This window comes from Cottoperca gobio, chromosome 11 (genome assembly GCF_900634415.1).
Source record: "Cottoperca gobio chromosome 11, fCotGob3.1, whole genome shotgun sequence".
NCBI lineage: Eukaryota > Metazoa > Chordata > Actinopteri > Perciformes > Bovichtidae > Cottoperca > Cottoperca gobio.
The window spans coordinates 1,428,325-1,454,701 of NC_041365.1; the positions used below are offsets into that span (position 1 = coordinate 1,428,325).

The 26,377-nt window shown below is 42.7% G+C and overlaps 1 protein-coding gene across 2 annotated transcripts in view; it reads right to left on the reverse strand.

The window, feature by feature from the left end:
- Window positions 1-19,812, reverse strand: part of LOC115015558 (growth factor receptor-bound protein 10-like) — a 32,056-nt gene extending 12,244 nt beyond the window's left edge. For both annotated transcript variants that reach the window (XR_003833004.1, XM_029442983.1), the window contains exons 1-5: window positions 19,739-19,812; window positions 16,795-16,887; window positions 12,784-12,877; window positions 8,363-8,609; window positions 7,975-8,098 (exon numbers count right to left, since the gene is read on the reverse strand). Coding sequence is in view for 1 of the 2 variants with exons in the window: in XM_029442983.1 (XP_029298843.1) it covers window positions 7,975-8,098; window positions 8,363-8,609; window positions 12,784-12,877; window positions 16,795-16,845 (516 nt within the window). In the remaining variant the exon portion in view is untranslated. The remainder of the gene's footprint in view (window positions 1-7,974; window positions 8,099-8,362; window positions 8,610-12,783; window positions 12,878-16,794; window positions 16,888-19,738) is intronic.
- Window positions 19,813-26,377: the final 6,565 nt, after the last annotated feature.

Sequence of the window (26,377 nt, forward strand, 5' to 3'; positions counted from 1 at the left end):
CACACACACACACACACACACACACACACACACAGTAGAGAAAGGATCGCGCACACAAGTCTCTTACCTCCACAGCCTGAAAGAGGCAACAGTCTGGAGAGCAGGATGGCATTTTCACACTGAGACGCTCTCCAGTGACACAGAGAGACAGAGGGAGAGAGGGAGAGAGAGGGAGGGGAGGAGGAGGGGGAGGAGGAGAGGGAAGGAAGGAAGGAAGTCAGGAAGAGAGGGAGGGAGGGACAGATTGGCAAGGAGAATGCAAGAGAGGTAAGAGGGAAGAGGGGGGAGGAGGGAGGAAGTGACAGAGGAAGGACGAGAGTGAAAGAGAGACCGAGCGAAAGAGAGACAGCCTGCCCCTTCTTCTCGTGCTGGGCAGCATAAAGGCTGAGCTGCGAGGAGTGGTATGAGCCGCCACTCCTCCTCCTCCTCCTCCTCCTCCTCCTCCTCCTCTTCCTCCTCCTTCCTCCTCCTTCCTCCCCTCTCCTCCTCCTCCTCCTCCTCACACTGGATTAACCCAGTGTGGGATATTTAAACGGTGAGCTGCTACCTGTCACGTACTCTACACTCTTATCTTCAGGGCTGCGTTCAAATCCCCTCATCCCTCCCAAAAAAAGACAGTCAGCTCTTTTTACCGACGGCGCCGCACCAAAAGTAACAGTCTCTCCCCTTAAAACACGCCCACAACTCTCCACACACACACACACACACACACACACACACACACACGGATAGAGGGAAACAAGCTCAAACTACTGAGCCAATCACTGAACACACACACACTTCCCTTATTCTTATGCGTCCTCTGACATTTTCTTTGAGCTGCCGGACGGTTTTTATTTCTACCCCCTCCCTCTTATCCTCTTCCTCCTCCTCCTCCTCCTCAGATGTATGTGAAATACTATGCGAAAGTGTTGGGACCAGAGCAACATGTGTAACGCACACTGGCGGCTTCGAGGTTTGCAAAGGAAGGCAATTGAAAGAAAACGGTGGGGTGATACGATCTGAAGCCGTAGGGATCACGTGTCGGCCGTTTGGGCTTTGCTGAGGGGGTCAAGGGAGGGGTAGGGAGGGAGGGAGGGAGGTGGTTGCTCAGCAAATCTGCCCAGCCGAGAGAGAGAGAGAGAGAGGAGAGAGAGAGAGAGCCAGCAGAGAGAGAGAGAGAGAGAGAAGAGAGAGAGAGAGAAGAGACATAGAGAGAGAGAGAGAAGAGAGAGAGAGAGAGAGGAGATAGAGAGAGAAGAGGAGGAATAGATCCTATGATTCATAATAGGCTCATGTTAGTATCTCATGATCTCTCTCCATCTGAGTCCAATACTGGCTATGGAGGAATGTTCAGTAATGCAATACTGATTCATAATAAGGCTCATGTGTAGAGCGCAGGCCAACCCAGCTGGCCCCTAATACAGTGTGCATGAGGACTATGAGCCACACACACACACACACACACACACACAAAAGAAGAAGACAATGTCAGCTATGACAACCAGCTCCAGCAGTTTCTGGACTTAAAACTGCTCAACTTTTCCCAACATGTCTATCGCTGTAGTTTTGCGACCATCTGGGTAACAGCATAACTCTGTGTGTGTGTGTGTGTGTGTGTGTGTGTGTGTGTGTGTGTGTGTGTGTGTGTGTGTGTGTAATGCATATTCATGTATGTGATGAGCACATCAGTAAAAGGAAGGGTGGGAGTAGGCAGAGACAACAATCTCACTTTCCTTCTGTTTATTCCGTTTTCTTGGTGTACTTGTTCTTTAACTTTCTTAAACAACTGTTGCTACCCTCAAGGTCCTCGTTTCCTTTAACCAGCTTTTATCTCCACATGATGAAATTTAACTCACCTTGGCTTGGTCCTCCCACCCTTTGTTTCCCCCTCCCCCACTTCCCTCTTTTCCTCTCCAACAGAGGCGGGTGAGGGGTGGAAATGTACAAGGTTATTGGTCTCCTATGCTGCTTATAGCAACACACACACACACACACACACACACACACACACACAGGATTGAAAGGTCATGGACAGACACCTGCATGCCTATAAACAAAGACATACACACACAAGCACAGTATGTACGGGGTCAGAGGTCAAAAACAATAATCTGCACCAGGGTCAGGCCCACTTGACCAAGAGGTTTATGGGCCCCTAAACCTATCAGGCTGTACGCAAACACACACGTACACACAACAAATGCACACACACACACACACACACACACACACACACACACACACACACACACACACACACACAAGTGATCTGGTTGTTTTAAGCCAGAGCAGATCTATTCCACAGTAATACGACCCGCTGTAAAAGCAATCTTGATTCATTGAGAGTCAAGGGGCAGGGGTATTGATGGCCACTATCTTTTTGTTTAAATGTATAAATTATAAGTCTGAACAGTACGACGGATACATTCGGGGATGTTTCATTATTAATGCACCATCATGTTATTGTTTTTGTTCTTTAACCGTCTGAAATGATTTAATCAGGAAAGCAAATCTAAGCCTAAAACGTTGATATTTCATCAAAATCTCTTTATTTTCTCATTTAAAATGTTGCCAAAAATAAACCGTTAGCACTAAACAGATCCTGTAAAAAACAATAAATTCTGTGCTCCTCAGCACAACTGTGAAGTTATGAACAACTCAGCTGAGACCAACAGTTTCGTGACAAGAATTGAGTGAAACTTTGAGTGAACGGCAGGTCGTTTACTCAGCAGAGGCCACAGCGAGTAAATTGTGGCAGGAGCAATAAAAAAAAGCCCTGAAACTGCTTTAAGGTTCAGAAGGTTAAGGTATTACTGTTGCACTGTACCACAGTAAAGCATAGCAAGTATGGTATTTAAAAAAAAAATACACACTGTAGTTATGTATATTATAAATGTAGTGGCTTAAATGGGAACATAATCACGAGTGCTTCATGCTAACACGAGCATGTGTGCTGAGGGATCATTAAAGGTGGTACCGTCTGTCTGTTCGTCATCACATGCAACACTTCAGACATCACTGACCTACAGGAAGTGATGTCACTGTCACAATCCAACCTTCAGAATCACGTCGACTGGACCAAAATATGGTCCATAAATTTAGGACTTGTTGCCTGTTCTGTACTAAATCAACAATAAATCATTTGTAGTCGCCACGTTTATATTTGGCTTTATTTGGCCATTTTGTGCTGCCTGGTGATGTTTAGTTGATCTAAAAACATTGAATAGTGTAGCTTTATTGTCCTTAGCCAGGTTTCCATCCCACAAGGGTACCAGAAGGGACACGAGAGGGTGGAGCTAAGTACAACCGAACACTGAAAAATACATTTTTAGGCGACCAAAATGTTACAATTAACTTTCATGATCCAAAATAATGATATTAAAAGTAACAGACAATTCTTAGATTATTCTGCTTTAGTATAAATTGTGATACAAGCACCGACAAACTGTCTGGCGGAGGTTTCCACTGTAGACATACACACCCATCCCCAATGTCAGCATTTGAATGCTGGTTAGTGGTGACTTCCCACCCTGGTCCATTACAGCATCAGTTGTCTTTCATGTCTGTGAGTGATCGGGTTTCAAGCCAGACAGAGCTGATTAGCTCTGCAGACAGGCCAAACTCAATTTCACCTCACTGGAGTGCCACCACAAAGCCTCACTGAGTGGCTCACCTCCCCACCGCCTCACGACCCAACACTGACACGACACTGTCTCTCACACACACACACACACAAAAAGCCTCCTTATTTTACTAAATAAAGTCACGGGTCATTTTAAAATGAAATATAAAAGGTCATATAGAGGATATCATTGATTTTATGATCCCAATAAACAAGAAGGATGTGTGTAAACTCTCTCTTCATGGAATTAACATTTAATGTCAGAATCCATCTGTGTTGCAATCAAATGCTGACCATGCGTGTAGAAGAAGTGTATGTTCCCTGCGAAATTACAAAGTTGCATCATCACATTTCAACGGCATGTAAAACATTCACTGCCTGGCAGAAACTCAGAAGTCACACACACACACACACACACACACACACACACACACACACACACACACCTGATCTGATTGCAGTGGGTCAGCAGACCATTGCGTGCAAAGGTTCATCAGCTGACCACAGACAGAGGGGGGGGGGAGGTACGAGTCCTAAACACAGAGTGTGTGACTTCTTATGACACTGCGACAGCATATATAGTGTCACCATAGTTTTAATTATTATGCAATACCTCAGTAATACAACACATCTATTGATGCATTAGTAGTCAGTTTGTCAAACAGACTGGATGCACAATGGCTCAAACATCTTCATGTTTAGCAGCTACATTGTTTACCAGGACAGCTGATGGAAATGCTGTTAGTTTTGCAGGTATTTGGTCATAAATCAGAGAACTGGACAAATAGAAATGTTGACCTTTGGATGGTGCTGGAGGAAAATTTAGAGGATCTCCAAAATGTGGTCACTATTAACATCCGTGCCATCCAACAGTTGTTGAAGCATTTCACAAAAGAACATGGTGGTGCAAGAGCAGAAGTCAGGGGATCGCTAAAGGTCATTAGGATTCCTCATCTGGGGACGGTGAATGGCAGTCAATGTGATAGTTGTTTAGATGTTTCAGTCTAGACCGAGCAAAATCGGCCAACGTGACTGGTGTTAAATTTCACAAGCACCAAATATTTCAATAACCACAAACTGAATAACAAACCATGAGAAACTGACTCTTTCACATCCCTTTTATTTTCATTAAAACCATCTTTTCTCTTGCCTTTTTCCACAGGGAGGTCAGAGGTCAGGGTCATTTAAAGAGCAGTGGGCTGGGAGGGGTTCAGTGTCACGAACACACGGGGGCTTGAACCGCTTGAGAGATGGTCTCTTTAACCACTGGGCTTCTCTGCCATCCCTGATGTTTGTAATGCCGCGTCTCTGGCCACGAATAAAAGCAGGAGTTGCGTTACCGCCGCAGTCATGATGCCATCGCAAACCCAATCGCCCTGCGATGACACACAGGACCCGACCAAATCCTTGCAAAAGCCGAGGTCACATGACTGAACTGTATGGTGTAAGATGGCCACAACTTGCGTGGGAAACGGCTGCTATCAGAGTTCAGCATACAGTCAGACTACTGAATAAGCTACTAGACCCCATGTAACGAGTTAAATACGATTTCCAGTGGGATGGGTATTCCCCATGAACTTGTTTCTTAAATCTGAAGGCGATGCACAGTCACCTGTCGGTGCATCTGTCCACGGTACCCTGAGAACAAATCCATTTATAATATCAAAGGAAATGCAGGCCATAAACCTGTCATGTCACGCACATACAGAGTTTCACTGGTTCATAATATAAGCTGTGTATTCCTTTGAGAAAGACTGGAGCTTAGTGAAGAATGTGCAGATTCCAACTGTGCAGCTGGAGGGAGAGAGATCCTATGATAAAACCATGCCAATGCAAATACGATGCAACTATGTCTGTAGACCAACGCACTGCACGTCTGAGAGTCTCGTCTGCATTGTTGGATAAGTAAGCCATCTTCAGTGCTCTTCAGACAACATGAAGTGACCTGCACATGCATACTCAAGCATCTTCACAACCTTCACTAGCATGTAGCTTATATATGACATTACACCACATCGCATGCCAACAGAGGCACTGACGTCTAGAGCTAAAGTCGTGGCCAGTGTGACGCTGATCTTGCTGAACCTCAGTGATTTGATCAGCAAAGGTTTCATTCAATCAGCCAAAGACTGGCTATAGCATTAGAAAGGATTAAAGTACGTTCCACACGCATCCACTAAAAGCAGGTCATTTAATACCGGAGCTGGTTTGGTATGATAACATACGTAAACTAGAAGGGCACTCAGAAAGCGCAGAAATCGGCCAAGGCCAAATGCCCTATCGCCCAATGTTAACGAAATTGAAAAATAATGCGGGTATCTGGCCCATCATGCGGATCTGCTCCAAAATGTTATGGATAATTCCTTGGCTCATGCTACACCCTTCCACCAAATGTCAGGAAAATCTGAGAACATAACGTCCTTGGCGGAGGTAACAAGAATAAAAGTCTAAAGCCATGCTAGCAGCTCGATGAGGCTAACGCAACGCGATGCTAACAACTCCATCCCTCGAACCATCATAAAGTCCCTCCATGCAGCATTCAAAGCATCACATCAATCACTGATTGTGACCGAATCGAATGATAGTAGAGATGTTTCTTCACACTGGTGGTTTTTGTTTCCCATGATCCCTTTCACCTCCAGCCACATATGTATCCGTCTCCCAGACACCTCCTCTGCTTGTTCAGCCAAAAAGGGTTTTCTCCTTTGCTGAAGATGATAAACATGATGGAATGTTGGAAGTGATTTTTCCATGTGCTTTTGACTTCTTCCAGCACGAGCTTTATCGCTGTCCGCGCTGGAAGAATACCACCATCGTCCTGTGTTTGTGCCATTTAGCAGTCCTGAAGAATTTCCTGCCTACTGGTGACATGCCATGAAAGAAATACAGTGCAAAATGCTGCCAGACCTCTGAGCCGTAATCTAATAATCTGAACAATTATAGCAGGAGATATTCATTGATGTCAGATACAAAGCTTTCAGTTTTCAAATCAGCTTTAAGAAAATCTAAATAGTTATCACACAATACAAGTCATTACGTTCCTCTTTAGATACACAAGACAACAGTTAAAGGAACTAAACTCGACTAAATGAAGATGGAAAGTGACATGATGCAACATCTGGCCAGCTCACACACACACACACACACACACACACACACACACACACACACACACACACACACACACACACACACACACACACACACACACACACACACACACACACACACAAAAGATCCTTTGTACAAACTGCAAACTTGCTCTCTGACTCCAGACCATGTGAGGTGATGTCAACGATATGCTCGTATGTGTGCATGTGCACTGAATAACACCACCTGTGCATTAGATCTGCAACGATGAGTTGGCTAATCGATTAGTTCAACACAAAAATAAATCGGCAACTATTTTGATAATGGGTTAATGGTTAACACGTGCTGCTTTTCTCTGTCTGATATTAAACTGAATATCTTTGGGTTTTGGAAACACCTTTGACAGCAGAGTGATCGATAATGAATAATGTGCATGTTTCTATGTGTTCGAGTGCACAAGAAAGGGAGAGCATCTAAAATAACTTTTATTGTTCAGGGTGGGTATCCTGAAAATGTCTTTGAGAGGGATGGAACATTCCTGGGACAGGATGATCTACCGGGGGAAGGAAGGGCAAGGCTATGAAACACACACATGCACACACACACACACACACACACACACACACACACACACACACACACGCACGCACACGCACGCACAGGGTGACGTTAAGAGCCAAGGTTGAAGCGTGTGAACCGGAAATGGGCGCCTGTCTTGCTGGAGCCGGCAGACGGGTTCAGAAGGTTCAGAGAGATCCGACCTGCAGACGTTCCCAGCCGTATTCCCAGCTCTGCTACGGAAGTGTGCAGCTTCCTGGAGACATTGCTCACCTCCGTCCACAGAAAAACACCCTGTGTGTGTGTGTGTGTGTGTGTGTGTGTGTGTGTACATGTGAATATGATTGATAATGATGCTTCCACAATAACACACACACCACCAGTCAGATAACCCAGGGTGAGCTGTTGGGTAATGGAAGGAAAGGCTGTCCGCAGCCAAAACCAACACACGCTGTTCTGACCAGAACATAACAACACACACACACACACACACACACACGCACACACACACATACGCACACGATGGTCAAGTAAAGGACATCAAATACAATGAGGAGTCCAAAATCTACCACAAGATTCACGACTCTTATTGTATTGACCAGCAAAAACCTTAAAAATGTGCACAAAAAGAAAACATGCAACACGTGAGCACACCTGCCGGCTGCAGTCAGTTGTATGCTTTCAGTGAGTGTGTATCAGTGCAGGTGAGATGGTGCCCTTACGTGGTTGTCGGAGATCTGTATGGGGCTGAGGACGGGAGAGCCTGCCGGGCTGCAGAGCTCAGGGAAAGGGTTGGGGATGGCAGGCAGGGAGGCTGGACGCAGCCGATGCTCTTCCTGCAGGCACCTGCAGAGGGAGACACACACACCAATGTCACGGCTGGCTGGTCAGTGAAAGATTGACAACACTGTACACACACATGATGATGGGCATATATAAAAAAAGCGAATTTCATCTTTGACTTTTGAACAATGGACAAATCTGTCTTGTAAGGCTTGCAGTGAGCTTTACAAGACAGATGTTTTTTGCACACAGTTTTGCGAGGACAGTGCTCCCAGCTGTCTGTATCTTAACATAACATGATGCATGGGGCAGGTAAGGTTTGTCTACCTGACGGCCTGGATGTGCATGGGCTGAGAGTGCCCCCTGGAGGGGGAGGAATGGGGCAGGGGCGGGGTGTGACGACGTTGGGCCTGGCCGTGTCCCGGGTAGGCAGGGTGCATGTGGTGGTGGTGGTGGTGTGGAGCGGACCCGTGGCCGTTGTTCAGGAGCAGCGCCGTGTCCGCCTGCGTAGAGTAAACACTCTCCATGGAGGAGTTCATGTCATTCACCAGCTGCTCCAGGTCCACATCGTCGTCTGGGGAAGCGGGGTGGTTGATGACGGATGGGAGAGGTGGAGAAGGGTTGAAGAGGAAAAGTGAGTGACAGTGAAATCAGCAGGACAGCAGACATCTAATAAAGTAAGTGAACTAATAACACATGAAGTCTGGTTATGAAAATGTCTACGTTCTTGTATTTCTGTAAAGACAGACAGTGAATACAATGCGTCAGATATTATTGTTATGATGAAAAGTTTCTACTTTGAACACATAGCTCAGCATTTTCAGTCAATGCCGCATCATTAGCGCCTTTAATCAGTTGTAATTTAACACATCGTGGTCCTGAAACCATCGTGCACGAGACCAGAGAGCACGCAGCCTTGTTGTGAAGATTCACTCCTCCTCGTGTTGGATTTCACTCGGGCTTGGATTTCTTCCAAAGGCCGTGTAGTACACTAACTCTCTAGTTTGTCATTGGTCAGAGTATGTGAAACGTGCCAGTCGAAGAGGCCGAGATGTCTAACAAGCGCTGGAAGTCGGAGCCAACACAGACTGAAGACTGAACCACACCCGGGTGGAAGGGTCTCTTCTGGAGCTGCTCTTGCTCTTCATCCACAAGCATGCAACATATAGACAAACAATAGCTTATAGGATCTACCAAACCTACACTTCTTACAAGCTAATGTTACCTGCCAGCTAGTGGGGGGGGAAGTGTACTAGAGGGATAGACATGTCTCTAATAAAGCCAGTTTTAGGTTAAGGCCAGAATAAGTGCATTTAGTATATCCATTAACTGTCCTCACAAGTGCTGTATGTCTCCATGTGTGTCTGTATGTGTGTATCCAGAGCCCTTCGGTCCTACACCCCACATTCCTGTAGGGAAGAAATCACAGCCCTCTGGGAACGTTCACCAGCATGATGAGGACAAGGTAAGACACCAAAACAAACACACACACACACACACACACACACACACATACACGCACACAGAAGAAGAGGATTCGCAGAATTCAATGAAAAAGCAGACATTGTACTGCATGTACAGAGGGAATACACATGCTGAGCCTACCAAGCGGAAAAGAAGCCGCTGTACCAGAAACAGCAGGAGTCGGCCCGTCTGAGCTCTGATCACAAAGAGGTATGCATGACTCTCTCTCTCTCTCTCACACACACACACACACACACACACACACACACACACACACACACACACACGATGCTGGGGTTCACGAGTGGGACATGGGTTGGGGACACACACACGGAGGGGACACAAAAGAAAGAACAAGAGAGCACACGAGGACAGTCAGTGATGGTTATTATGTAAAGCTGCAATTTACCGTCAGTGTCAGGTAGTAACGGATTACATGTAATCAGGATTAGGTAATAAGATTACAAAACATCAGTAAATATAATCAACCAAGATTACATTTGAAAAAATTGTGCAATTAGATTATAGTTACATGTCATGTAATAAATAAAGAATGTGTGAATTAACTATTCAATCCAATGAGAATTGCTCACCTTGCGCATAAAATATGAATTTCGCAGTAGTGTTACTCCCGCCGGCCTCGCCCATACACTTCACATTGTGATGACGTCACAGATTTCTAAATCAGTTTTACAAATATAAAAACCTCCATAGATAAAAAAAACAAAACATAATGTGTCTTAATCAGCTTGTTTTGATGCACAAACAAGATTTCCATCAAGTGGTTTCATTTAAATCCAACATTTTATCAATGCAACATATCCTCAATCATCTTCATTAAAGAAAAATGTAAATACAAATATTTTCTATTGGTTTGGCCTCTTTCAATCCTCATGGTTGTTTGCACTTATTGTAAGTCACTTTAGACAAACGCATCAGCTAAATGTAATGTAATGTAATGTAAATACATTAAATTAAAATAAATTAAATGTAATGAAAATACATTAAATAAAAATAAATTAAATGTAATGAAATTAAATGAAATTAAAATAAATGTAATGTAATGAAAATACATTAAATTAAATTAAATGTAATGAAATTAAATTAAAATAAATGTAATGTAATGAAAATACATTAAATTAAATTATATAAAAAATGTTTTTTAATTAAATTAAAAAGAAATTTGAAAAAAAATTATAAAGAAAACAAAAAAACAAAAAAATGTAATGGGTAAAGGAAGGTTTTCTCTCTTGCAGCTTTTCTCTGTTAAAGCACCACTTTGTGATTAAGGCTGATATACCGGCTGGAGTTTTACATAAAAATGTGCAGCTTTAAGAGGGTAATGATGTGATCATTGGCATTCCCATCCTTCCTCCCGTTGCTGGCTTGGCCCAAACTGCACTGCAGGTTTCAGATGGTGAAGCCAGAAGACATATAGCATTAAAAAAAAAAAAGTCCCCTCGCTCTCTTCCACTAACTGCAACTTTGAACGTGGATTAACTGATGCAGCACTCTGGTTAGCAGCAGCAGCCCATTCCTTCATGTAACATCCCAGAATACACTGAATGAGCACTCTCTGTCCCTGGCCTCGACAACCTGCAATCATCGATCTCTGACGGTAGTCTGGAGGTCGGAGGGGAGAGATGGACGTTCAGGTTTCCAAGGGCAAATTGCAAATGAGTTTCTTTATATGCAATAAAAATACTCCAGTTATATTTAGCATAACAATGCACTCAAGTCAACAAATGCTGTACTGAGTTTACTTTGTATTTTATTGGGTCGTGCTTTTCTCTCTAAATCATTACAGAGAAGTTTCCAAACTTTTAAGCCTCCAGCTATCTAACTAGTATAAGTCTGTATTTATACTGAGCAGCTTAATGAATTAACTCTATTGAAGTGCAGCAGGGCAACTCTGAAGGAGAGCACGCAAAATGAAAAAAGAGGCTTCATCATATAATAGATCATTATTAGGAACAAAACATTAAATCTGCTGCAGTGTATTGGCTAGTTACATGCAGTCAACACATCAACACACATGTGCTCAGACCATCAAACAGACAGGCCCAGCATAAAGGAAGGGCATGTAACCTGAGCCTGAGATCTAAATATACAGCACGTCCGTCACTGAGGGTGATGGGATGTTGTTCTGGAGCGTAAACTCAGAAACTTGGGTGATTGATGGCGACACTAAGGTCCGAACAAGTCACCTTAAAAACAACAAAGACATTTGACAAATTACTGCTTTCTAAAACAACTTTTATAATTCTTCTCTTGCATGCATGATGGGAGAACTAACTGCTAATATGATGAGTATTTAGACACCTGTGCACAAACCTACAGTACCCTTAGCAGTGGTAGAAGTACATTTACTCAGTACTGTACTGTATTTTGACTATAGTATTACTATACTTGAGTATTTCCATTGTATGCTACTTTATACTTCTACTTAACCTTATTTACTTTGCAGATTTAGATTATTAACACAAAATATAACAACTCAAAGAAAGTGATGTGAGTATTTCTACACTGTAGTATCGTTACTTGTAAAAGATGCGAGTACTTCCTCCACCACTGACGCTCAGCTCTGTGGTGTCACTGTCCGTATTCCAGTATGAACCTGCATACCTTCGACTACCTCCACCCCTGCCCCACTGACCTATGGCCTACTTACTATAAACTCCCCTCTGACCCGCTGCCCTACAGGCCTATATAAACACCACATCCACTAACCCCATCACATGTAGCTATATTTAATACTCGTGCACAAGCATGACCACCAAACATCAACAAAGCAGACGATCCACTAAACCAACAAGCCCAGTGAGAGAGAGACGTTGGCCCCTTTTCCAAAAAGGATTCCCAAGATTTTCCACAACCGCTGAAGGGATTCTTTGGAATATATTGGGAACAGGTTAACAAAAGTGTGTGTGTGTGTGTGTGTGTGTGTGTTTGTGAGTGTGTGCGTGTTGGATAAAAGTGCTGAGTAGGGCTAAAAAGGTGAGGGAGGCCACTTGTCTATAGCCTCTCCATCTGGAGAGCAGAGCCTGCGGTGATGAAGGGAGACAATGTCCTAGATGGATATTGGGTTAGAGAAGCTGAGGGGGGGGGGGATTTCTAGGAACACAGGAAGAATATTAAGCGGGCCAGAAAATGTGTTTTGGCTGTGGAGACATCCCATAAAGAAAGGAATGAAAGGAGTGAAATATGGATACAACTATGTCAAGTAGACAAAGATATTTCATAGTTTCATCCCTGAAAAGATGTGACATGACGAGGAGAGTTACCATGATGATGTGGCAAGGTTTGATTGGCTGAGCGCTGAAAGCCTGGAACAATCAGCTCCTCAGGTCTGCGAGAGGAAGTGCGGTCCATGATTTCCTGTAAAAAAAAAAAAACTATTTTTATTTTTATAATGCGAAGGCCATGCGGTACAAATCATGCAGAGGGTTCAACATGTCAGATATTTCAGTGAAGGGTAAGACAACGTGTTATTTTCACAGAGTTCAGAGGGTCAGACAAAGGGTATATTCATGCCTCTGCTCTAGAGGAACATCAAACCTCAAGTTCAGAGACCAGTGAAACTTTGACCCTGTTGCACTGTGACTTTATGACCGTCCCCCTATCCCCCCTCCCCTTCTCGCAGACACATATGCACTTGAACACATACTCGTTTCCAACTCACATCAGATACTGATTTGTGTGCTTAAAAAAACTAAACAAAAAAACAGATCAATCATTTCAAGAGCAAAAGCATATCAGCTCAGGCACACTTATACAATCTCACACGTCTGTAGATGCACGCACACACTGCCAAGGTTCTCACACATTGTCTAATTTGAAACAGCCTCGAGGCAGAAAAGCTGCAGAGGCAATAGGGAGGGAAGAAAGCCAAACAAATTTTCAATCTTCCCTTTCCAGGAAAAAGAAGAGGAACGAGGAAGCATTGCTTCCAGGAACTGGTCCTGCTGTACGTGCATGTATATGCGCACACACACACACACACACACACACACACACACACACACACACACACACACACACACACACACACACACACACACACACACACACACACACACACACACACACACACACACACACACACACACACACACACACACACACACACACACACACACACACACACACACACACACACACACACACACACACCTCCATTCAGTGCTTCGAAAACATGCATAAATGCCCAGAGTAAGATTTACAGCTCTGAGAAGCAGCAGCCAAAAGCTTTCCAAGGAAGGCAACTGGGCTGCAGAGCTTGTGTGCTGACAAAGAATGTCTGCAGGCTACAGCTCGAGCTGACTAACTGGAGGTACAACTTGCTCACAAAACTTCTTCTGATATCGTACTCATCACAGGAGAGACATAAAAGCCAACAAGCAAACAATAATGAGCATTACTCCAAATCCACAGACCTGCTCAAACAGAAGAGAAAACTTAGCATTAACTTCTTAAGACTCGTCCACGACAAACCCAGAAAATCATATTATAAATTCTAGTGAAGATGAAGATGAAGATTTCACTTATTCGCTTTCTGGCAGAGAGAGCAACACCATGACTCGGCAGTAAACAGGAGGAAACAGTTAGCCTGAAGCAATAGAGCAGGCTATCCGCGTCCTCACAGTTTCCAGTTTCTGTGCTAGGCTAAGCTAACTAGCTGCTGGTTGTCGCCTTGACAGACGCGAGACTGGTAGATGTTGTGATCTGGCTCTTGGTAAGCCTTATTAGCCTGATTTACTTGGATTTGAGTTATTTCTCATCTTAAAGATACATTAGTTTTGACTGATGTTATGGTTCTTGGAGTCTGCAGAACTTGTAGAGTACATCTGAGGCCTTTAGCTTCAATCAGCTTGACACATTTGGATAGTCATGACTACTCATGACATCTCTTTGATCATGAGCAAATCTGCCCTTTCACTCTCTACCCCACAGCATTAATGCATTTCAAAATACGTTCTCTCAGAGAATCAAAGGCTACGCTTCCTCGAAAGCACAAGTGTGAACCTGAGCGTGCACATTGCCTTGGAGACCACTGCGCTGACATCTGACCTCTCAGAAAAAAAAGAAAGAACTGTGGTCCATGTCCTCAGACACGTTGGAGAGGATCTGTTGAACGCTTTATTCTTTCTGCTCTTCTGACCGGTTGAAGTCATAACTCAGATGAGCTTTGCGTCTGTGGACTGAGGTTTCTCAGTGCTCTGCAGTTCATGTGTATGCACATGAACACACTCGTACATAAGGAGATGGGAGGGAAAAGAGAGAAAGAGTTGCTGGCTGCTTCATCTGAGACATATCTGGCACAGATCCAAAGTTCTCACTAAGCTAGACACACACACACACACACACTTTGGAGACAGGCCTGGAACACTGCCCAGATTTCCAAACATGCCCGCCGTTATGTATAGCGTTATGTAAGTATGCTGTAAAGAGAGCTCATTTGCTCCTTATCTATAGACACTAAACCTACAGTGGCTGCCTACAGAGAGACCCCATGGGGCATGTGTGTGTGTGTGTGTGTGTGTGTGTGTGTGTGTGTGTGTGTGTGTGTGTGTGTGTGTGTGTGTGTGTGTGTGTGTCATGCTGTGTCACGTCAACTGGCAAGCTTTACATAACACACACACACACACACACACACACAGCTATGTTGTAACCCACTTCTCTCCCTCTAACTATCAAACTCTGTGTTTTCTCCGCTAGATGCAGGGAAGGAGGAATGTTGTTTTCTATGGGGATTCAATTCACTATTCACTGCAGTCTTACTGGTGAAAAAACCCTTTCCTGGAAGCTAACGTGAACCAATCCAACTTCATGTCAGCTCAACAGGGTCTCAGCGGTCCCACGGTTTGGGTTAGCGGGGAGCTGCTTTTTTTTGTACCTCCACTAAGAGGAATAAGGCAGCTGAGACTACGTCACCTCCATCATCCCATTGGTCCCAGTAAGACGTCATGCCATCAATCCCATGCTCTCAGGGCCCGTCACACAACAAAGCCCACAGCTTGTTAATAAAGTTTGTTTAGCGCTCTATTTATAGACCTTCATGATGCTTTTTAGCCAAATTCTTTAGGTGTCTGGTGGGTCGGAGAGGAGAACATCCGAGCTGAGAAACAAAGGGCTCATTCTGCAGGAATTGCACAGTGGATGTGGGTCCGTTGTGCTGCAGGGACGCCATATTTCACCTAACTGGTTTGTTGTAAAAAAATGTTTTGACAATATTGAACCCACTGTGCACTAAAAGCCTTGCACCAAATGACAGCGAGACAACGTTAGCAGCTAGCTCGTAAACAAAGGAGCATTTAGCTAAAAACACACTTTCTTAGGAGTTGGAGAGGGAAAAAACAGAGCTAACAGAGAGAATATTGGATTTATGATCCTCTGGTGGCAAAAAAGCAACAGAATAAAACCTTCTAAATAAATGCTCATTTATCTCTTTGTCTGTTAAATACATGAACGGACAGTTTGCTAACACATTAGCCCTAAAACGACATCAGATGGTAATACAACAATGTTTTTATTCAGATTGAAGCGTTAACTTGTTTTTTTAAACAAACTGGATCTAAAATATTTACATTAGTATGTGTTAGGATAACATTTGACTCACAACGTAGCTAGTACACGAGCAGTTAGCTAACAGCTAGCCTAATTAGTACACGAGCAGTTAGCTAACAGCTAGCCTAATTATGCAGGAAATTAGCTAACTCTGCTCCACAGCTGAGTTTCAATTTGACTCAATAATGAACAACTGTTTGTTTATGGACAATATATGAATGATGTAGAACATTTGAGCCAAAGTACCACTTTGAATAATCCTAATCCCCTCTAATTACTCGGCAAACACAGCGTATGCTTTAGCATTAGCATGCACACAGGACAGCACTATTTACTAAAAACACAGAGGAGTGTTGGGTAGATGTTTGTTTTGTTTTTTTCACATAGTGGGCAAAACAAACTCCTAAAAACTTTTAGTTCAACCCAATCCCTAAACTACTGGTTATCAATGTTTATGTCCGGAGACATTTTGACTTGAGGGCGCAACTAATTATATTAACAATAGGAGCATTAGTATTGTGTATGCTGGTTCACAACTGGAAAAGCTAAAAGAAATGGAGCCGTCGTTAAAGTAGATGTTACATCGGTGCATTTCCTGGTATGAAAAGTAGAAATTAGCTTTTCATGAACCAAACTGTAGTGTAAACTAACTATAACATGTTCTTGATTAATATGTTCCCACACACCACTGACAAGCATGCATACATACAACACACAAATATATTTACCTGGTAGTTTGAGTGACGTAAGAAGTAGTCAGGGCATCCCGCTAAGGCCATGGTGTTCCTTCAGTGTTCACTCTGTAGGCAATGACCAGCAACCTGCTCACGAAGGAAGGACACGGCACAGAAAACAGAAAAGCACCTATCACTAAATTGACTTAAAAAGATTACAGGAGAAAACACAAATTCACAAAACTAACTGAATGAGGAGGGGAAAAGAGAAAAGTAATGATGGAGCAACTCACAAAGAAGGTGAATTAACAAACCATCCCAGGTGAGTGTTGTGATCTGTGCTAAACGCGACGCAACAACAACCGGTATCTATTTGGTGTGCCTGAAGACAGGAGACAAAAACCCTACTCCCCTCTCTCTGCTAAAGAGAAAACAAAGCCTGCATGTGCCAATGAATGTGTGTGCATGGATGAACATGTGCACACTGAATCTAATGTAAACACAGCCATTGTGTACAACACACACACACACACACACACACACACACACACACACACACACACACACACACACACACACACACACACACACACACACACACACACACACACACACACACACACACACACACACACACACACACACACACACACACACACAAAGCCTGAGGCTTAAGACTAAATAAGAAACCCTCTCCAAGCTAGCAACACATGTCCACTCACCACCTGCAGACAGAAGGGGACGGCAAAAGGGGGGGGGGGAGAGCCTTTCTGAAGGAACTTGTAATAGGAGTCGGCTATTTCCACTGCATTGTGCAGCATTATCTGCGGTGAGTAAGCGAGGGCGAAGTTGTGCATGTGTGTTTGGAAAGGGGATACACACAATTTCAAACTGTACAGCATTGTGTTGCTTTGATCATGCATATGTAAATTAAGTGATGTTGCTGCATTGTTATGTAGAGAGACGTTTTTGATGCAAGTTGCCTTCAAAAGTTAAAAGATTATCCAACTACAGCTGCACCCCAAAGTTCATCCCAACCACTCAAATATGGCCCTGCATTATGTCATTTTTAAAAATCAGATTACAATCTAAATTAGTTTTATTGTTTTGGCTGGAAGATCCTATCCTGTCCTCTCCTGCTGGTGGAAATCCCAGATGACCATAAAGATCGACTGCTCCCTTTAAGAACGATTTCATGGAAAGCGGCAATGACTTTAGAGACGTGCAGCTCATTCTCTCAATTCAAGAAAAACGCAAATGCAACATAAAAAGGAAGGAATTACTTATTAAGACATACATTTCTGCAGCCCACATACACATTTCAGGGAAGTGCTGCAACAGATACAGCCTCCAACAAAAGGTTTGGCAAACTGAACACTCACACACACACTCTCTCTTTGACTCAGCTGGTTTGTCTTCACTTTCTCTCCCAGCGTGTCTCCATTGTACATGTCATTATATAACAGATATCAGATGGTTCAAACAATATATCTTCCTCCTCCTCCTCCTCCTCCCTTTCTTTTCACCCCACTAATTACTGTTTCCACTGGGGCTCTGCTATCTTTAGGTCGCTCTGCTGACTGAGAATCTGTGACTAAATGTGTGTGTGCACAGTTGCACACACACACACACTGAAAAGACAGCCTCTCTGTTGCTGATCATTGCACACTTCTTTTTTGTCTTACTGTAACCGGTTTTATATCTCACACGTTCTTGCATAGGCTTATTAGTGCACTGATCAAACTGCTGGCCAAAATGGCAACCAGGGCTGATTGTATGTGTGGCTAATAAGCCTGAAAGCAAAGCCAAAGCTCCAAGTGCTTGACATTTGCTGACATTTGGGGTTCCTTCTGCAGAGAAAGGGAGTAATTCAGCTTTACTGGTCATATGGTGAGATCTAGAGAATTAAAGGGGGCAGGAAGCAACTTAATAATGCCATGTGTGTGTGTGTGTGTGTGTGTGTGTGTGTATAGAACACACCACACTACATCTTTCCATGTACAACCCTAACCCAAATGCTGACATCGAGTGCATTTTAATAGCAGGTTTTTACTGATTATGACTGTATTTTCTCAGAACAAATAATACACTGCACTCTCACCAGTTGACAGTCTTTAATGGTATACTATCCATCTGCACCTACACACAGTAGTATAATTCTGCCACTCAGGGCCTCTTAAATGCCTTGATGTTGCCTGATCCTAAGCAGACATGTAGTCTTCTTTATGCACCAGGAAGGAAGGAAGTTTAGCAGTGTGCAGAGATTAGCCTACATTAAGTCACAGCTAATGGAGCTTTATGACAGACCATTCTCTCTCTCTCTCTCTCTCTCTCTCTCTCTCTCTCTCTCTCTCTCTCTCTCTCTCTCTCTCTCTCTCTCTCTCTCTCGCTCTCGCTCTCGCGCTCTCGCTCTCTCGCTCTCGCTCTCTCGCTCTCTCATGCTGTGGGTTCAGATAACTCCCTTACAAAGTAGCAATTAGTGGAAGAAACCAAAGTGCAGCTACTGTGAGGAAATCAAACAGTCACTGCAGAGGCTGTTTGACACTGATTGAGCATCTAGACTGACTGGTGTGTTGAGGATGTCAATCTTAGTCTAGTAAAAACTGAAACCCCGTTCCACCATCACCAATACAGTGTGAAAGTTAAAATAACTCCAGCTGGTGATTCATAAAGTCAACAATCTTCTCCTGCAGAGAGATGCATGCTCTGTATCTTTTAAATTACTTCATGGGCTATTTTACCTACAGATGTTTTGACAGATTTTAAAATGTCTACAAAGACTTATCATCTCATGACACAGCTAAATAAAAAAAAAAACACGTTACATTCAAGTCTTATTTCTGCCAATAAAAGCGTTGGTAAAGTAAGTTGAAAAGCGTCTACCCTCCTCTGCATCCCTGTGCATGACAATTAAGCGTCAATAGAAAGAGTGTCCGACACCGAGTTAAACCATTTGACTTATATACTGAGTTTACAAAAAAATAACCGAAGTGCTTACGGGAATCAAAGGGCAGCACGTCCAGGAGGCACGGTGGAGCAGCACGCACGGTGGAGCAGCACGCACGGTGGAGCAGCACTCGGCGCGCTTCGACTGTCCTCGTCTGGGTCTCCACACAAACTGCTTCCCCCTCCAAAAAAAAAAAACTCCGTACGCTGTTCTGTTGTCTGCACCGTCTCTCCCCCCACCCACCCCCTCCCCAAAGTGCGTTCCTTCCTTGCACACGTACACACACATACACGCACAAACACACGCACACATGCACTGTTCACAACCTGCACTTTTCGAGCAGCTGACTCTTCTCGCTCTCGCTCTATCCACACATGCTCACTCTCTCTCTCTCTCTCTCTCTCTCTCTCTCTCTCTCTCTGAAGGAAACCTCCTCTCTCCGCCCCGCCCTGTTCACAGCAGCAGACTGCAAAAAAAACAAAAAAAAGTTTAGCAAAACAAGTAGGCCTAAGAGAATACAAAAAGACTTTTCACTAACCTTCTGAAGTTTTGTTTTTTTAATTGTTCACTTTATTTTTAATAGCTGTGAAGGTTGACATTTTTTTGCAGTGTGTTAAAGACCTAATTTTAACCCTTGAAGTAGTGGGGGGGCCCTCCTCTCTGGGAGCTAAAGTGACACGTCATTAGAGTCATCCATCCATCTACTGTCACCACTGCAGGTCTACAGTCTGTCGCTGCACTGTTGCCTGCAGCATATGTTCTTTAGGTCAAATCTCATCACTCATTTATACCAGCAGTTGAAAGAAAACTGCCAAACTCTTTAAATTCCTACGGGCATGTTACAGCCATACAGTAGGAGTTAATCTCACTATCTCAATAATAATAGTACAGCACTATCAGATTATAAAAACCTCACTTTTGGGGACCACAGACACTTGCTTTATAAGCAGGGCTGAGATACTGGGGTTTTTTTGAAGCCTCGAGTTTGGCATTTTGGTCGTCGCCATGTTGTTTTTTTTGGAACCAGTGACACGAGAGGAAGCAGCAAAGTAAAACCAACCCACATTTACTACGTACACTACGTCGTACAATTGTCAAAGTGCAAAGTGACATTATATTATTCTTAAAAACCCCTATAAAAGAATATTAAAGGATGTACACATGTAGCCACACGCTGGAGTTTTATTTTTACTTTGCAGCACTTGACATATTTAATGAATTCTCAAGTTTAAATTTAAATGTCATCAATATTGAGCCGAGCAGCCGAACATCATCCCATTCTCCAAACAACTGAACGTGAAAAAAGCTTCGGCAGTGGTAGTGGAAGCTCCGACCGAATGCTGTGTACACATGCTGCCTCTAAAGCAGTTTAACTTCTTTTACAAGCCGTACATTGTTTGTACCGTGTTAGATAATCCTTGACACCTCCTCCCCTTTCACCTATCCATCACCCAGCGGCCATTCACAAAGTCAGGTTTCACCCACTCACAGGTTAACTAAACCCCTTAACCTTATCTGCTTTCAGACCTGCAGTATGCGGACACACGTTGGGGTTGACAGCAGATAAGGAGGAGGCTTGGAGAAATGGATCCAGTAAGGAGAGAGGACACTTTACTTGACTGTTCATATAAAAGCACAACATTCACTTATGTCATGGTTAGACGATTATACATCTTAACAGCTGCAGACATCCCTCTGCCTCTGACAGCCCGTTTATACACATGTGTAAGCTTGCCAAAACTAAACATGAGCCTGCACATACGTGAGTCCAAGGCAACGTGTACGTGAGGCTAGGTGCACGCTATTTCAGAATCAGAGCTCCACGTAGGCCTTTGTTTACAAAACCAACACCAGGAGGTACACTAGAACGACATGTAGTCTATCAAACTTCCTCACCATCACATGGGAGTGTTTATACTCACTTACAGACCGTTGGCAGACCATCTCATACATCTGCAACACTTTTGTGGCATTTGTACTGATTAAAGTACCGACTGCAGTTACATATCAGATTAAACATTTCATCAGTGTGTGATTGTCTTTTTTCAAGGTTAGATTGCATTTGCAGTCGCCTGGTGTTCCACAGCAGCTGGAGCAGAGTGTCTGCACTCACAGCAGCCTAAACCCAGTCCACTGGAGTCTGAAAGGAATTGGTGATGGGGAGGCCCTTAAGGTTAAAACAGGGCTTCAAGGTCTCCAAGGTCTTTGCACATCTCTAGCAAAGGATAGCAAAGAAGTGATGTAGGATACACTTTTTGTTCTAACACCTGAGGCGCATGGAGCACAAAAATTGTGTTTTAAAACAAATTTGCCACGAGCGATGTCGCAGCGGTGTTGTGATTTCTCCCTCTGCAAATGATTAAGTGTCTAAGTTATTTATTAATAACTAACTAATCATTTCCTACAGCTGACTGGAGGGAGAACAGAAGTGTTGACCTCTAGGATGTCAGCGTCAATTTTGACCAATGAAAGTTGGCTGTGGAGCAGGTGCGTGCAACAAAAAATAGAGCCAGGGCGAGCGTTTCTTTTCCAAACAAGCGTCTTGTCGCTTAGCCTATTCGCTGACGAACTGAGCAGGTTAGCACATTGTCATTGGGAAAACTGAAACAATCAGATGTTCGCATCGCGTCCAGTTAGGAAGCGGTTTGATGGTTTCAGTTCTCCAGAGTTCTTAGAGTTTGTTCTTTGTATTCTTTTATATACTACGAGTTTTTGAGTTTCTTTCTTTACACCACTGGCCACTGGCTCATGTATATTTGTCGTCCATGTTTGTTGCCCCCAAGAACATTACGATCATCCACTACTGGTTTATTAAATGTTCCCAGAAACATCCAAAAGAAAATCGGGGATGCAGCCTTTAGCAATTATGCACCAAAGCTATGGAACACTTTACCTGCAGACATTAGGGAGGCAAGCTCGCTCAATATCTTCAAAAGTAAACTAAAAACATATCTCTTCACTTTAGCCTTTTAATAGTGATATTTCATATCTCTTTACTTTAGCCTTTTAATAGTGATATTTTATATCTCTTTACTTTAGCCTTTTAATAGTGATATTTTATATCTCTTGACTTTAGCCTTTTAATAGTGATATTTTATATCTCTTAACTTTAGCCTTTTAATGGTGATATTTTATATCTCTTACTTTAGCCTTTTAATAGTGATATTTTATATCTCTTACTTTAGCCTTTTAATAGTGATATTTTATATCTCTTACTTCAGCCTTTTAATAGTGATATTTTATATCTCTTTACTTTTGCCTTTTAATAGTGATATTTTATATCTCTTTACTTTAGCCTTTTAATGGTGATATTTTATATCTCTTACTTTAGCCTTTTAATAGTGATATTTTATATCTCTTACTTTAGCCTTTTAATAGTGATATTTTATATCTCTTGACTTTAGCCTTTTAATAGTGATATTTTATATCTCTTAACTTTAGCCTTTTAATGGTGATATTTTATATCTCTTACTTTAGCCTTTTAATAGTGATATTTTATATCTCTTACTTTAGCCTTTTAATAGTGATATTTTATATCTCTTACTTCAGCCTTTTAATAGTGATATTTTATATCTCTTTACTTTTGCCTTTTAATAGTGATATTTTATATCTCTTTACTTTAGCCTTTTAATAGTGATATTTTATATCTCTTTACTTTAGCCTTTTAATGGTGAATTTTTATACAATCTTTAATGCTGCTACTTTATGCCACTTTAAACTCATTTAAATGCTTTCATTCTGTAATGTTTGCAGGTGTTTTGTCCAAAACATTTTAACTCATTGTTGCTATTTCCAATGCTATTTCATACTATTTAATTCTGTTATTTTATATTATTTTAATTCTGCTATTTCATACTATTTTAATTCTGTTATTTTATATTATTTTAATTCTGCTATTTTATACTATTTTAATTCTGCTATTTTACAATATTTTATGTTTTTGCTGTGAAGCACCTTGGGCTGCAATTCTTGTATGAAAGGTGCTATACAAATAAAGTGTATTATTATAATTATTATTATTATTATTATTATTAATGGAATCATAAAGGACAATCAGGACTATTTGTCCTTTATCTTTGAAGGCACCATGGTCGCCACCTCAGGACTCAATAACCGACAATATAAACAATATAAACTTTGTATTTCTACATCACTGAATACCCTTCAATAGGCAAGAGCGTGACTCACAAAAAGTCTAAATTTAGCCCAGTTTTGGCAAACAAGTTCGCAACAAGAAGTACGTTATGCTGCAGGAATACTTTGAGAGTTTTCTTTGGACATTTTGATACTTGATATTAAATTCATAGCATCAAATAGCATTGTACATTCTCATCTTTATTGTACAACTAGCTTTCAAGTCTACGCGGGGAATAGTGTTTTGGGTGGGTTTTGCTTTAAATGTCACAGATTAAACTCTGTATGAAGCTGCGAGGTGTGTGTTGCAGCAGGAAGTGAATGTATGTTATACTGTCCTTCATTTAGATGAATAAAGAGCACTTTGTTCAACATCTCTCCTGGACTTCCCTTTGACCTTTGACCCCTCTTACAGCAACATTAACCTGCTGACCACATGTACACACACACATATTACGACTATTTGGGAGAGGGGAAGCAGTCAACTGGATCATCTTGAATATGCTCGGTTAACAAAGTGCACATTGCAACAATTTTGGTCTTAGATTATTTACTTTGGGGTAACTGGTTATCTGTATATTTCTGCCAGGAAGGCTTTGAAGTTTGGTTTTCGCTGCTGCGTCACCTGTTTCAATAAATGTCAAGACAAATAAATTGTTTCTTTAGACAAGCTATGTCGGTTTGGAAGCAAGCTCCAACCGGCAGATCGTCTAACTTCGACTAGAAGGGCACTCGGAGAACACAGACGTCCGCCAAGTGAAAAGTAATGCGTGTAACTGCCTCGTGATTCGGATCTGTTCCTACATGTAATGGGTTCTTGGAACCATGCTACACCCTTCCACAAGTTTCATAAAAATCATGCCAGTAGTTTCTCCGTAATCCTGCAGACAAAACAAACAAACAAACCGAACCGAAAACACAACCTCCTTACAAGAAGGCTCTGTTAGAGAAGGTTTCTATCTGAGGGCTGTTTGAATGCTCCGTTTGGAACACCAACATGAAACCCTGTGTGCTGGTAGAAACCACAGCACAAGCGTTTAAGAGATGAGAACCTCCACCACTTCAAAGCACAGTGCCTTCTAGGTAAGCCAACAAACTTTAAAGGCTAAGGCCCGGCTTGGCCCAATGACCGACAAGTCCCACTGCTCTGTTTGTTTGCATTCATGGGTTAAGTGTAATAGAGTTACGCAATGCAGAACAGAAACAGCTTGATGCTTCCCACTGAAATGGGACAGACGCACAAACACGAGGACACGCACAATGTTTTGAAAACACAGGAGAAGCGTGGCTGTTACATAAAAATGGGTTTTATGGGAAATAGTTAGGCATCCCAGATGTGGTGGTCTTTCAAGGTCTTGGGAGGTGAAGTCAGACTTACACACACACACACACACAACACAAACTACTCACGCCACCACCACCATGGGCTGAATTGTCAGTGGTAAATACAGTGTGCAGTGTGCTTACATGTGATGCATAACGCTAAAGAGTGGCATCAAAGCAGTGCCCTGTCTGAGGGAGCGTTTTGATGTGTGAGACAATTAAAATACCGTAAATGGTTGGCTCACAGACTCAGTGTGTTGTGACCGTTTTGAAACCTCCGCAGAGTAAACAAAACTCCAGCCACATGGAACTGGGTCACCCTGACAATGTGTGTCCATGCGTGTGTCATCTCTTCCAGGGTACATCGTGTGTGCTTGCGGCATGTTTGGGAGGTGATTCATTGTGTTTGTGGGTGTATCTGTGTGGACAAAGAGCCTGTGGTTGGGTGGTCCGAGAGCTGTTGTTGACAACTTTCTGCTTTTTATTGATGTTCACCATCCGAGCTGGAACGTCGCTACTTCTCCGAACATAATATCACACAGAGGTGGGGTTTGGTGCAGAGAGGTGGAAGGAGTTGTATTGTAGGGATGATCAGTTCTGTTTCAGCCATGCTAGTTGCATGGCTCTAGGGACAGCGATGCGGTCTCATGGTGCACCGCTTTGTTTCCACAACTATTGCAAAGAATGTCGTGAAATTATGTATAGACATTCATTGTCTCCCACAAGTAAATCTAACTACAAAGCGAGGACTCTCCGTCTGTCTGTATGCATGTGGGTATATCCTTCGCATATCTCCAGAACCAATTACCTGATCTACTTCACACTGGGGACCCAAGGATGTGCAGCGTTGAATTTAGTGCAATTTCGCCATAAACTTTGAATAAGAGAACATCACTTCTGCAGATGCCTCTTCGTCTCGGTTCACGACGTTTGCACGTATTTGAGTCACTTCAACCGCATCTAAAACTTTCCTTAAATATGCAATATGGCGGCAGTAGTTTACTCTGTAGTGACTCGGCTTAGGAAGTCCCCGAATGGACGAGGATGTGTTAAATGCAGAGTCTGAATTGTATTGTGTGTGCGGTGCTGTGCACATGTATGAAGATTAAATGTTGATTTGATTTGAATCCATGTATTTAACCCTATACTGGCTAGTATTTCTGCTTATACCTCTTCAAGTCGTCAGTGCTATATGCTAAAACTTTCTAATTTCCATCTGCTACGGACATTCAG